The sequence below is a fragment of the Leptodactylus fuscus genome, chromosome 8 (assembly GCF_031893055.1).
Source record: "Leptodactylus fuscus isolate aLepFus1 chromosome 8, aLepFus1.hap2, whole genome shotgun sequence".
Classification (NCBI taxonomy): domain Eukaryota; kingdom Metazoa; phylum Chordata; class Amphibia; order Anura; family Leptodactylidae; genus Leptodactylus; species Leptodactylus fuscus.
In genome coordinates, this window is record NC_134272.1 from 5,994,323 (window position 1) to 6,009,124 (window position 14,802).

General features: G+C 46.2%; 1 protein-coding gene across 4 annotated transcripts; it reads right to left on the reverse strand.

Annotated features, from left to right (window-relative positions):
- Positions 1–1,124: 1,124 nt before the first annotated feature.
- ZFAND2A (zinc finger AN1-type containing 2A) lies at positions 1,125–11,197 on the reverse strand. Of its 4 annotated transcripts, none has more exons than XM_075285605.1 (9): positions 11,106–11,197; positions 8,113–8,204; positions 7,828–7,922; positions 6,294–6,425; positions 5,264–5,415; positions 5,045–5,161; positions 3,318–3,378; positions 2,891–2,967; positions 1,125–2,328 (listed from the first exon to the last, which is right to left on the reverse strand). In XM_075285605.1, exons 2-9 carry the CDS (start codon positions 8,165–8,167, stop codon positions 2,289–2,291), a joined length of 729 nt encoding a protein of 242 aa, XP_075141706.1. In that variant the 5' UTR covers positions 8,168–8,204; positions 11,106–11,197; the 3' UTR covers positions 1,125–2,288. The 4 variants fall into 4 exon arrangements, with proteins under 4 accessions (XP_075141706.1, XP_075141705.1, XP_075141707.1 ...); XM_075285604.1 differs by having other exon boundaries at positions 11,025–11,197; XM_075285606.1 differs by lacking the exon at positions 2,891–2,967 and having other exon boundaries at positions 11,025–11,197.
- Positions 11,198–14,802: the final 3,605 nt, after the last annotated feature.

Sequence of the window (14,802 nt, forward strand, 5' to 3'; positions counted from 1 at the left end):
TATGCCGGGTCCGGTGACAGTAACCTATCCATCTGCAGGGCTGGGGTGATATGCCGGTTCCGGTGACAGTAACCTATCCATCTGCAGGGCTGGGGTGATATGCCGGTTCCGGTGACAGTAACCTATCCATCTGCAGGGCTGGGGTGATATGCCGGTTCCGGTGACAGTAACCTATCCATCTGCAGGGCTGGGGTGATATGCTGGTGCTGGTGACAGTAACCTATTTGCAGGGCTGGGGTGATATGCTGGGTCTGGTGACAGTAACCTATCTATCTGCAGGGCTGGGGTGATATGCGGGTTCTGGTGACAGTAACCTATCTATCTGCAGGGCTGGGGTGATATGCTGGTTCTGGTGACAGTAACCTATCTATCTGCAGGGCTGGGGTCAGCAGACTGTTTATAGATGCATAGGGATCATCTCCAATTATCCGAATACCTTTTAAAGAAAAACATGGCTTCTCTCCTCCATTTCTTCCCTAGGGGACATGACTAGTATTGGCGTTATAGTGTACGGGGCCGTAGCTGTAATACCGGACATTTTTTTTTCACTTGTTAGACCCTTTCGTGTATTTGCAGGCGCAGTTCTCTGCAGATTCTTAGTAAAGCCAATGAAAAGTCTCTACAAGATCAGTTTGTTAAAAAGCAGAAGCAAAATGACAACATGAGTGAAGCGTCCGCCTCACCGTGCGCACTGGAGCCAGAGAATATCATCGTCATCAGCTCTGTCCAACTATTCCCCAAAGAAGACGACAGTGCTGAGAGCGACCGTCCATCATGTGCTCCGCGAGTAGGGGCCAGTGATGGGGGCCAGCACAGGTGAGGGCAGAGCATTCACAAATTTTGGCTATGACTGTTTCTAGTTCTCTCTAAGGACACACAGACGTCCTATGGAAGGGATGACCTCATATTTGAGGGTCTGGCGCACGTCGATCGTATATGGTGGGACCCTGACTTTACAGCAGTGCTAGATATGGAGCCACTACATGGACATCTTGGATGACTTTCATATCATCTTCCTTAGTAAGAATTAGGACATAAGAGGATTGTAAGAATATCAGCAAGGACACTAAACTATAGGCTATGCCTGAAGACTGAACAAAATGCAAATCAGGACAAGACATCGCTACAAAATATATCTCTTTATTATTTAATGGCGGCCATATTTACACCCAGATACATTATATACAACATCGGAAATCCTTTACACTTCAGTTCTTTTGTACCCACTTATTCACCCTCCTATAAGCAACTTCTAGAATTCCTTAAAGTTTCTACAAATCTAGGTTTCTTAAAGGGATTTTCTGGCACCAAATTATTGATGACTTATCTTAAGGCCTGGTCATTCAAAGTCTTCTTCCGGCACACGCTCGTAAATTCTAGGCCAAGGGCCTTGGGCAGAGCAGACTGCACAGGTCATGGGAAAATGGCCGCTTGCACAGTTTTTTTAGCGGCCATTTTCCCGTGGCCTGCACAGTCTGCTTAAGACTTGAGGCCTAGAAGTTATGAGCCTGCGCCAGAAGAAGACACTGAAGATGACGCTGGGGACGAAGAAGGAGGCAGCACTGGAGACACTTCTCTGGCAGCAGTGGGGACGCCCTCATCGCTGTTTGAGCGCTGAGGCCCGCCCCCATCACTGCGAGAGAACTCATTTGCATACCGGTAAAAACCAGTATTTCTAGGGAAAGGCGCAGCGGAGACCACGTCTAAAGGTAAGAGACGAATAGCCATTCTAAGGACTATTCCGACATCTTATCCACAACAAAAAAGGTTTTAATGGTGGAATCCCTTTAAATCCCTGTAAGATATGAATCAGCTGTAACCTCAGTGACCTTCAGCGGAGTACATGAGCACTATATGGATCCTCTAGATCTCAATAGGAGCTATATACACATCTGTATACAGATTGGACCCAGTATTAGGGGCTCCCGGCCACTAAGATTTTAGCAAGCTCTGGAAACCACAAGTATGAATTCATTGACTATTACAGGGAGGGAGAACGTTGTGAAGTTGTTGTGTAAGGAGACAGATCTACAAGTCCTACCCTGCTAGTAACACTTGTGAGAACAGCTCACGTCATAGGAGGGACAGACGGGAACGAACAATTCACTGGCACAGACACTAAAGGCTTCTGTCAGATTCCTGCTGAACATCTCGCTCTACACTGTACATGGTACATACAGGACCAGACATCGCAGGGCTCAGCCCTATAGAAAATCCATCAGTCTATGAATGATAAAGTGGTCACGTGACATCTATACAGGTTGTATGTAGCCCGTCCATGGAAATCTTCACTCGCTGCCGGTCTTGATCGTGTTCATTGTTGGATTCCTACAAAGAGGAACAAAAGAAAATCAGGAAAGACGTAAAAAAAAAAAAAAACAGAAGATTTACGTCCAGAATAAAGAAAGCCGAGCATTGTGGGTACTCAGGTGACCGGTCTATAGTGAGCGGAGGCTTCATGGGACAAGATCCCTCCTTGTGGATACAGACGTCTTGGCTGCTAAGGAAACAAAGCTGCGTTTACAGCACCGGCAAAGTGAATGAGACTTTGGTTTTGTATCTCATCTATGTTGACATCTTTGTCCGCGTCCTGCATGGAGGAATTTTTCCTCCACTGGTTTCAGTTTTATAATGATAGACACCAGACAGTTTCCATTATAGTCAATGGGGTCCGCCGGGCTCCCCATGTCCGCCTCTCCGTTATTTTGGTCCTCCGATAGACCAGAACAACAGACAGTCAGCCCTAGTGTGAACCAAGCCTCATCCACGTTACATAAAAGATGAGATTTCTAAAATGCAACGAGTTACTTTTATCCGGACCTTGTGCTATCATGGAGGACAGCGGCGGTTTAATGTAGGATCATATTATTATTACTACTGCACCACATACCTGAGACTTAGCAGGTTGTTAATCCCAGCTTCCAGCAATGACAGCTCTAGCGCCCTCTGCAGGGCTTCTTCCTCACTCTAGGAGAGATATTGGACATGTTAGTTAGCTGTATACACAGCATGGCTGAATGTAGGCGGCTGCCAGGGGTCCTATAATAATCAGGGGTCAGGGCCGATATCTATTCTATTCACTGCCATGAGTAGAGATGAGCGAACCTCTGAACAAATGTTTTGGGTTTGGCCCGAAAAATTCGTTTCAGGTCAAACAAGTTGAGATAGAACCAGAAGTGAAATGTTTATACTCTGAGGTCTAATAAATACACCAATCCCTTCTGTACCATCACCTGCACTACTGATTTATGAAATAGACCACAAGGGTTCAGGTCATCCCCCGCTCATACATGTATAAGTGTATTATCAATGCTTACCAATCCATTGTGCAGGCCAAAATCAGATCTAATGGCTTCTCCAGAGACCGCCGGGGGGTGACTGCACAAAACAAAACAATAAAGCAACGTCAGAGAAAGGAGAAAACCAGTGAGGGTGGTAAAGTGGTTATGTGGGCAACTCAATTCTCGTGGGGTACTTACTGCCCAATGTGAGCTCACTTGCTAATGTGTTGATGCTTAGATTTGCAGAGCACTGCAGGGTGGACCTCTGTCCTCTGCTGCGGACAATCCGACTCCAGGTCAAGTGACTGACCCAGCTCTACTCTTTATACAAGCAGGGGAAGTAGAGCTGGGTCGGTCATGTGACCTGGAGTTGGCTGATCAGCAGCAGAGCGCAGACTTCTGGTCCCCTGCAGGACTCGGCAAGTCTAACATTAAGTGACACAGTGGACGGATATGCACAAAAAATAAGTTTTCTGGACTTGCAGACTACACAATTACATTATGACCTACGAAAAGCCTCCTTTCTCCACCAAGCTCTGCCCTCCTCCTTTCTCCATATGTGCCCCCCTCCCTAGTACCTCTGTGACTTCATTTGTTCAGCAAGAGTGCAGAGATATAGTATGTGCATCCATACAAATACTAGCTGCCTGTATACAATCTGTGTGTGCAGAATCTCAAGTATATCCTATGCGACGCTGCTTTACACTGCCCCTGTGCCTTCTGCTTCTACTAAATAACAGGGAGTAACCTATCAGAAGCAGGAGGCAGACAGAAGCTGCATCACATAGGAATACAGCCAGAGACTGCAGCTATAAGTCACAGACCTATCATATGTTGCCCTTAAAGGGGTTGTCCACGAATTAGTAAATCAGAGAGGAGACCAGGGAAGGTTGCACGAGGTTTCAGGTCCAGTTTTAGCTCCCCCTGGTATGAATGGAGTGGCATTCCTGAAGCTCCATTGAACTGCTGGAGATGGTGGAGTGTTGGACTCCCCGGAGGTCCCAGTATGTGCACCCACTGATCAGACACTTATCCGCTATCCTGGGGACAACCCCTGTATGTAAAACATTCCCCAAGTAGTAAGCGACACTGCTTTCACTGTCAGACAAAGGCCTTGTGCGTCTTAATCATCTTTTGTGGACACACTGATGGCACGCATGGATCTGCAAGCACGCAAACCTCAGTGACAGTCCGGTGAGTCAGAACCTTTTATTAATAAGTTTCTCACCATTTAACACTTCCTGTGCAAAGACATCGATTTAACACCTTCAAGGAAACGGCTCTTTTGGGGCCTCAAGTTCGCTACCATTTTTCATTTTGCATCACTGCGTTCCTAGAGCCGCGGTCTAACTCTTTAATGTGTTGTGTGTCATGCAACATTATAGGAGTCAGAACCTCAAGACCTTGTAGAGGACTTGGCAAGGTTTCTGTATTGCAATGTATTATGTCTGCCAGGGTAAAACTGACAATTAGACTATTAGGGACCAATCAGAACCCACCAAGTAGGTGGCATTAACTAAATATGGCTGATATGACAAGAGATGAGATGCCCCTGCTGACCTTGACCACTGTGGCCTCTTCATAGGTTCCCCTGGTATAAGGCACTTCCCACCACAGTCACTGGAACGGATTCTCAGAGTACGTGTGGGTAGGAAAGTGATAAATACCAGCTATCTGTAGTGGAAAATGAATGTACAGCGAGTGCAGCGGGGTCAGAGACAACCATGTGCACACCCTGCGGTATGTTTGGTGCATTTCATTACCTTTCACCTATATCTCTGCAGGTCCCAGACTGCGTCACCTCCTTTGCCTTCAAGGGAGATGTAATGGCTGCCGGGTTTTCTTCTGAAGTCTTCTGAGATCTTATCAGGGCTGCCCATCTGTAAGGAGGAAACACACAGTGAACTTACAGTCATTGCAAAAAGGTGAGAGAGGCGAAGATCAACATGTGCTGCTCCGGGTACAATGCATAAATGAATTACCCCGGTTTAGACAGTGTCTGCCCCTCCGAGTTGCAGTCATGATCCAATGGATGTCTGTGAGAGAGGCAGAAGTTACTGTGACACTGGTCGCATTCAATCTTCATCAGCTCTTTCCTCTTACATCCTGGTTTACAGCACCGGTTTGTGAAAATCTTTAAAAAAAAAAATTAGAATAAAAAAAATTATATTATATAGATATATAGAGGGATAGAGGATATAGATATTACATATTTCATTAAATTGACAGGAATAAAATAAATAAAACAGCTGGACAGATTTTTAAGTGTTCTCTGGGGCCAAGAGATGAAAGACCTATGATTAGGATATACCAAGAAGAGAGACACACTCGGCCCCCTCCCATATTAGCAGCGTATTGTGCCCACAGCACCATAGAAGTGAATGGAGCGCCGATCGCACAAGCCAACTGGAGCTCTATTCACAAAGAGGTCTTAGGGGGGAGGGTGCTTTCGGTCCCCTCTCCTAGTCACTGGAGAACCCAGCGAAAAGGCCCCCAATGATGAGACACTCACCCCCTGTCCTGTGCGTAGGGTATAAGTGTCCATAGCAGCACAAACCCTTTAATATCTGATCAGAAAGTTGTGACGTTGTCTCCGGGAGTTTCGTCCTCCCCCGGTACGTGCTAATGCCACACTGCTCATGTGGGGTAAAGGTCTGGTACTTTGGCACATAATTCAAGTAAATAGAAAAGTACAGTAATGGGCGAGAGGGCACAGAATACAGATAACGGTGACTTGTACAACAGGAGGCGCCGCTCACTGTGATTCTGAAAAATGACCGAACACTTGGGATCATGTGCACCCCCCACCCATGTGACCAGGGTATCATTACTAATGGAAACTAATTAGTATGTGCTTTACTATTAAAAGGGCCATAATGATGACTGTTCATATACAGAAATATCTTTAGATATGTATGCTATTAAAAAAAAAAAAAAAAAAAATTGGACAAGGCGCACCAATAGTCCGCTATGGATCCCTGAAATATTCTGTCTGTAGTATAGTGACAATACCTTCTGTTTACGCCTCGAGGGATCGTAACTGCAGTTTCGGTCAATGTGTTGCCCAACGGCCCTGTCTGCCAGTTCTCCTTTCTTCACTGGTACTGGAGCGCCACATAGTGGACAAACCGGGACTTGCACATCCTTAAGAGAGCAGGAAGAAAGGCAGAGAGTGAGACATACAGCAGATACACGTCCATATACACCTAGGGCGGCGTGTAACACAAGAGAACAAGGAGCCAGCAGTGACATAAACTGTCTATGAATCCGATAAGAACTTTGTGTCATTTATTTTTTTTTATCTTTTTTGACGCTTTCAGACTTTTTCGTGCTACAATGCTATTTCAGCCCTTTTAATTTTGCAGCTACATGTAAATTTATAGATCTTAAATGTTTCATAACTTATGTCATAAAAACTATCTATAGTCGTTAGAACAAGACTTATTTCTAATCATTGTTGTTTTATTTTTTCCATAAAGATTATTATAAGTGTATATTCTCTGAGACTCTACATAAGGCTCCGTTCCCACAGAGTAACGCGCCGCTCGTTCTGACATGTAAACACATGTCAGAGTGAGGCACTTCAAAACAGATCCCATTGACTTCAATGGGTGTCGGCGTACGCGCGTATCACATTGAAAGCAATAGGTAAAAAAAGACTCCCATTGATTTCAATGTCAATGGGATCTGTTTTGAAGCGCCTCAATCTGACACGTGTTTACGTGTCAGAATGAACGACACGTTACTCCGTGGGAACAGAGCCGAACAGTCTAAGCACACAATACACAAATCTATGCCAGTGTGTGAATAGAAAAATTGTTAAAAAGTCTGTAGTCAAATACCAGTCAAGGGTTAATAGAGCAATAGACACAGGGTGGCCATTGTTCATCCTAAATATGGATTCTATTACAGGTAAAAGTCAGTAGGGCTCTCCATATACTGCCCCCTTGTGGCTGTATAGGCAGAACCTCAATAAGGGCTTATTTATTGGAGCCTTCTGATCAATGAGGGACCAATCACTGGGACCCCCCCTCATCTCAAGAAAAGTGGTCTTGTGTCTGTGCATGAATTGGGCTACAGGGACACATGTCCGTGATCTTCTATTACTTCCTACTGCACTGCCAGAGGCAGCCGAGTGTACTCAGGTATTTTGGGAAGTTCCATAGAGATGAACAACACATTTCGAATAGGCCCATCTGCGGCTCCATTCATGCACAACCCTTTCTTGAGATTGGTGGGGGTTCCAGTGGTTGGACCCCTGCAAAACACTTCTCCCGCTAACCTGTGGATAGTGGACAAGTATCTTTAGTAAGAGAACCCCTGTAGGCTGAGTCTGCACCTTGAGAAAAAGCTGTTTGTTGAAGATTTTGCTGCATTTTTTGAGTCAAAGCCGAGAGTGTCTCCAAGGGGAATAGGAAATATACTGCAATCTCTTATACTTCTCCCTTGGCTTTGGTTTAACAGGCCACAGCAAGATCCGCAACAGCCAGGCCCCTTGTACTGCCCCTGCCCAACACGTGTCCCCATGTCCAGCATCATAACATACCTTCTTATAAGCAGAAGAACACTTGTGTTGGTTGTAGGTTATGTGGTCCTTGCAGAAAACTTCCTCGCAAGCATCGCACTTCATTGGGAGGAAATCTGCAAACAAACATATTGGGGAAAGGGTTACATTTCTTCTGACAACATGAGAGAGTAGCCCGACCCAATTCTTCACCTCGGCTGAGTATCACTCGGAGATGGCCACACAAACTCCATGCGGCAGCATACACTGCTTAGTATCCGCTCTCATGATGTCTATTACATGTCACTGCCACCATCGTCCTCATACCTAGCTGTTTGCAGGTGACCTCGGAGCAATGCTTTCCTAAATCTGGAAACTCCATTGTACAGAGCCGGACAGTTCTGTGACTGGTAAATATCCTTAAAGACAAAAAAACCACAGAATACATTAGAACAGAAGTCAAAATATTTCACACTAAGGTGCTGTTCACATTGCCAATGGCTTCCTGCCCGTCTGGTTTCATGTTTTTTTTTTTTTTTTTTTTTTTTTAACTGTGATGTTCTGGCAGTCGGAAAACAAACAGAAACCCGACAGATTCTCGAGAGATCGACGGGACATCACGTAAAAACATATCACTGAAAAAAAGGTCACGTCTAGCTGATACCTGATGAAACTCTAATATAGGAGGAGGCAGAACAGGAGCAGAATCCTTAAAGAGGACCTTTCACCATTTTGCCCACAGGCAGTGTTATATACTGCCGGAAAGCTGACAGTGCGCTGAGTTCAGCGCACTGTCGGCTTTCCCGGTGTGGGCCCAGTGTGAAGAGCTTATGGTCCGGTACCGTAGTGCTCTATGGTCAGAAGGGCGTTTCTGACACTCAGTCAGAGACGTCCTTCTTCACAGCACAGCCAATCACGCTGTGCTGTGAGAGCCGGGAGGAACTCCCCCTCCCTCCCTGATAATGCTCGTCTATGGACGAGTACTGCGAGCAGAGGGAGGGGGGAGTTCCTCCCGGCTCATACTGTACAGCGCGATTGGCTGTGCTGTGAAGAAGGACGTCTCTGGCTAACTGTCAGAAACGCCCTTCTGACCATAGAAGAGCTACGGTACCGGACCATAAGCTCTTCACACTGGGCCCAGATCGGGAAAGCCGACAGTGCGCTGAACTCAGCGCACTGTCAGCTTTCTGGGAGTATATAGAACTGCCTGTGGGCAAAATGGTGAAAGGTCCTCTTTAATAAAGCAGCCACTAAAACCCCTACAGTCCATGGGGAGGGGGTGTCAGCGTTCTGCACACAGAGACAAGTTTCAGCAAGACTTTTTTCAGTGATACGTTGCCTTTCTTTTTTAGGTATGTTCAGAGTTTTATTGCAGACTTACACATTACATCTTTCCCACTAGCACAAACCTGCAAACTTTACCTTGGCTAGTGGTTTTGCAAAAAAAAAAAAAAAAAAAAAAAAAAAAAAAGCATCAAAAACCACGTCACATGTGATCTGTCTCCCATTGATTTCAAAGGAATGAAGGGCATTTGTCTGCCACCCTCTGTCCAGACTGCAGAGAACACAGTGTAGAGCCGGACACAGATCTCTGCGGCCAACACACGTAACAAAGTGCTTGTACCCCCGTCCAAGGGTCTAAGAAACCAGAGACCCCCCAAGAATAAAAACAAACAAAAAAACACCTCTCCATGAGATGAAAGAAACCCTTTAGAGAAGACGGCAAACGTGACGCAACTAGAGATGAGCGAGTACTGTTCGGATCAGCCGATCCGAACAGCACACATGCATTGAAATGAATGGACGTAGCCGGCAGCCGGGGGGTTAAGCGGCCGGCCGCCGTCAAAGCGGAAGTACCAGGTGCATCCATTCATTTCAATGCGTGTGTGCTGTTCGGATCGGCTGATCCGAACAGTACTCGCTCATCTCTAGACGCGACCTACACGTCACTGCGGCAGCCAATCAGAGCCAATAGGCGAAGGGGACACCAATATATCTGTAGATTATACCTGACCCCGCTCAACTGACAGAATTAGGGAGTGTTTGGGTCCAGATGGTTTAACCCCTCAGATGCCATGGACCATAACATGATAACGTCTTATTCCTTTATATGGGATCAACAAGTCCCATCACCCCAAAATATTATCAACGAAAACTACACAGTCCCACAAAAAACAAAAACTATACAATTGTATCTCCGCCATCTAAATGAGTCACATGACTGTACTTTATAGATTACAGATGTTTATATGTTTCATACTTTATAACAGTGTCAGTAAGAACACAACTATTCCCACCAATAAACCCCACGGCTCGGAAACACGAAACCAGAAAAGTAATTGTTTGGGACTGCGGTGACGATGAATGAATCCGGTACCGAGCTCTCCGGCAGTCCTGACCCTCATTCCCAGCTCTCCGGCAGTCCTGACCCTCATTCCCAGCTCTCCGGCAGTCCTGACCCTCATTCCCAGCTCTCCGGCAGTCCTGAGCCTCATTCCCAGCTCTCCGGCAGTCCTGAGCCTCATTCCCAGCTCTCCGGCAGTCCTGAGCCTCATTCCCAGCTCTCCGGCAGTCCTGACCCCCATTCCCAGCTCTCCGGCAGTCCTGACCCCCATTCCCAGCTCTCCGGCAGTCCTGACCCCCATTCCCAGCTCTCCGGCAGTCCTGACCCCCATTCCCAGCTCTCCGGCAGTCCTGACCCTCATTCCCAGCTCTCCGGCAGTCCTGACCCTCATTCCCAGCTCTCCGGCAGTCCTGACCCCCATTCCCAGCTCTCCGGCAGTCCTGACCCTCATTCCCAGCTCTCCGGCAGTCCTGACCCTCATTCCCAGCTCTCCGGCAGTCCTGACCCTCATTCCCAGCTCTCCGGCAGTCCTGAGCCTCATTCCCAGCTCTCCGGCAGTCCTGACCCTCATTCCCAGCTCTCCGGCAGTCCTGACCCTCATTCCCAGCTCTCCGGCAGTCCTGACCCTCATTCCCAGCTCTCCGGCAGTCCTGACCCTCATTCCCAGCTCTCCGGCAGTCCTGACCCTCATTCCCAGCTCTCCGGCAGTCCTGACCCTCATTCCCTCCTCCTGGCAGCAGTGACTAGAGTTGTTGGCTCAGTCTGGGTGGGGGGGCTTTACCTACAACATTATCCAGGCCTGGTCCACAGCACATCCCCCTCCCCCACCGTATGAGTCTGTCTGATGTAGCACCACAACCCCCAGCCCACCCCACCACCACACACGGCCTCTTACCTCTGTGACGTGCCGCTGTTTACAGCCCCGACCGCCGCCACCCGTTATATACCGTCCCTCCTGCTGACTCACGGGCCTCACCTGCTCAGTCATCCTGCGGCCTCTCCGCCCACCGGGACCAGAACCTTCCAGACAAGTCTTCTGCGCTGTCATTACTCTCCGTCCCGCAGTGATGACGTCACGCCGCTCTCTAGTATAGTAAGTGCGCTGTCATGCCGGTGTCCCGCCCGGATGACGTCACTGCGCGCTGTTTGTGTTTTGCTGACTAGGAGGAAGGGTAACCATGGTGATAGCCACGTGGTGTCTGACTGGCTCACTGAAACCAAAACAAATAAAGAGCGACCAATAAGTCAGGACCAATCAGCGCGCTGCTTTCACTTTAACATTAACCTGCCATCTGATTGGGGAAACTGTTATTAGAATATAGTCTAATGGTCTTCTATTATGTGGGGGGATCTGTCAAGTGTCAGCTCTTGGGCCCAGACCTGAGGCTCTGCAAGTCTACTGGGACTTACTGTGTGTTGGATGGAGGCAGGGGCGTAGCTAGGAAAGATCCGGCCCCATAGCAAACTTTTGGTGTTTACATTTTTAGGGTACAGCACCCACAAACTAGCTCAGACCCCCGAGTAGAATGGTCGGAGGGCGAGGGGAGGTGACAAACATAAGAAACATTTATACTCACCTCTCCGGCGCAACGCTCTGCTTTATTCTGTATTATTCAATGACGTCACAGACGTGGGCGCCATATTGCATCACAACACCGGCCTGACACACATGACGTCTATGACGTCACTACATGGTCTCTCTATATGAACTGCAGCAATAGAGCTCAGGGCCTGGGACGATTAGCTTTGGCCAAGCTTTAGCTTTATCCGTTGGATAGATGGCCTCACATTTGACCGCAGCCTTCTCCCGACATTGTGTGAAATTAACACCCCTTGATGCCCCAAGGATGACCAATTCACAATATTCCCAGCACATGGACCCTTTTGGGGGTTGTCACCAGCACCAGATCAAGCTCTGGAATCAGTGATCCATTGTCAAGATAGCCAGGAGCCTATTGAAGACCTAAAGTAGCCTAAGAAGTGCAATGCATTGTATTAGTGATCAGTCCCCCCTGGGGTTAAAGATCACTAGGAGTCTAAAAATTCTAGTTATAAAGAAAAAAGCAAAAAATCAAGTCACCCCCTTTCCCTAGAACACGTCTAAAAGTACAGGAATAAAGTTAAACACATGTACATTAGGTATCCCTGGGTTCGAAAATGCCGATCTCCAAACTTGTAGAAAGATTTTTCCCATAGGGTGAACACCATACCAGGAAAAAAAAATCTACAGTACTGAAACTCTATTTTTTTCGCTATTTCCCCCCCCCCCCATAAAAATTTGGATAAAAGCGATAGACATTGCTCGAATTGGTAAAAACGAAAAGTACATCTGGCCCTGCAAAATAAAAGACGACTCCTGCATCTCCCATACACATAAAAAGTTCAGGATGTCAGAATATGACGACTCCCCCTAAAAAATTTTTTGCAGTTTTTTTATAAAAAATAAATAAATAAATAAATAAAAATTTGGTATATCACTGTAATTGCACCAAATCACGGAATACAGGGGACATGTCATTTTAGGTGCACAGTACGTGCTGTAAAGATAAAGATCACATGACAGGCACGCAATTCTCCAATTCCACCCCATTATATATATTTTTTTTCAGTCCCAGGACATCGTACGAAATATTAAATGGCCAGCCGTGAATGAAATGAATAGGAGCCACGGAATCAGGGCCGCAAAATCGGACAGGAATAGGACTTGTTCCATATTTTGCGGTCCAGACGTCTGTATGTCGTGGTCATGTGTATGGACCCGTAGGAATGAATGGGTCAGTGTGCTATCCAGGAAAAACATGGACTGCACACTGATCTTGGCCGCGATCATCTGCAACCGGCCTAAGTATATGAATATACGGACCAATAGTCTGATCCCTGGAAAAAATCAGGCATGTTCTTGCCCATAGAACTTTATGGGTGAGTGCGGCAGGACATGGACGTCTGCGGAGTCTATGTTGCCGATCAGCAACTTGCGGACCATACATTCAATACGGTTGTGTAAGACCAGCCCCAGACTCTTTATCACATTAGTAATGATTTGTTTTATACAAAAAATTTGGTGCAACGAACGTCAAAGTTCTGGGGCAACAAAAATAGTAAATCTACCTAATGATTGGTGTGTCTGGCTCCGCACCCCGGCCGCATCACCCCACTGACAGCTCCCTATAAGGTGAGACCTGTCAGCTAAGCCTTTACTCGTGAACATTTGGAGCCCGTCCTCTTCTGTGATTTCTGCTCGGCAATAAATACACAATTACGTTCTAGAGATATTTTGTTCATCACTTTGATACAAACAAACAGATTTTCTGATTCCGGATTCTGCAAAACATTTTAAGTGCTGCAGAAAACAATGACAATAATGTGTCAGGCTGTGGACAGATTATAGCATTGTCTGCATGTGCAAATGGATTCTCCCAGCTCCTCCAAAACAATTAGCTACATAATTAATTTTGCTTTCCTTAAACGGCATAAAATATTTACTTTGTAAGAAAATTTAGAGAAAATGTCAAAAAGAAGAAAATCTTGGAAATGTGAACACGCTGGGGTGGTATGGATGGTGTGACACGTTGGTTAGTATTGTCATGCTCCCAGATGTGAAAACTGCTGGGTCTTTATACATGATACATTGTTTTTTTTTCTCGTTTATCCATTTTGCAAAAGTTTTAGGCAAGTGTGATAATAATGCTGTAAAGTAAGAACGCTTTCAGAAATAGAAGGGTTAATAGTTTATAAATCTCAATTAACTAAATCAAGTGAAGAGAAATGTAAATCCTCAGTCTTTTGCACAGAGCAACAGTTTGCAGACTTGTCTGTGCAGGCTGTGAGGAGAATCAGCCCCTCCCATCTCTATTCACTGTGTGAAGAGAGGAAAGGACGCCCCCATACACTCACTGAGATAAACTAGATAGAACAGGGGTATGTGTGCCTCAGCTTGAGAACCACTCAATTAGAAAACCACTATGTAGATGCTTTATTATAGATGTAACAGAGGGGAGTCTCTTGGTCAGGGCCACTTTCTATTAGAGTGGGGCCCGTGACAGAGTTTGACTGTCTAGAGATCCTGACATATTCATGCAAGAGGTCTTGCAGTTCATCCTACTGGCATAAGTCAGCGATTGGTATTGACCCCAGTGGTGGGACCCTCATCTATCGGACATTTATGGCATAGTCTGTGGATGTGTTGTACATTTCTCGGACGAGAATATCCCTTTAACTCTATATAAATAGATGCAGCAGATGTGAGAGCCCTGTCATTGAAGAATGGAGATCCAACCTATATAATGGAATATTCTACGACGTGGAGTTAAAGGGTAGACATTAACATTGACATCTACCTATGACTTTGTTTGTTGAACAGATCCGAAATTCTGTTCTGTCTCATTTCAACATATATTTATACTGATATCAGGACGTTGTTTCTCAGTTATAGCCATTGACTTCTATGTCTACTACTAAGGGGGTCCTTTCTGAAGGGTGTAGTAATTTATCATGCTGTAAATTCAGTTCACAAGAGGCCTGAAAATATGGCCGCCACCCTTACATTTGTGATCTGTGAAATTTGCAGAATCTTCAGTCTTTTGCACAGAGCAACAATGGATCTCAATGGAAACTGTCCAAATCTATAGGCACCTACTGACTGTACAGCCCTGGTTCCAGGTCTTGTTGGCCAT

Coding starts and splice junctions, on each gene's coding strand:
- ZFAND2A (XM_075285605.1), bottom strand. CDS start 8,167: ATGGAGTTTCCAGATTTAGGAAAGCATTGCTCCGAGGTCACCTGCAAA. Junction 7,923..8,112: donor GGTCACCTGCAAACAGCTAG/GTATGAGGACGA, acceptor GTTTGTTTGCAG/ATTTCCTCCCAATGAAGTGC. Junction 5,162..5,263: donor CAGACACTGTCTAAACCGGG/GTAATTCATTTA, acceptor TCCTCCTTACAG/ATGGGCAGCCCTGATAAGAT.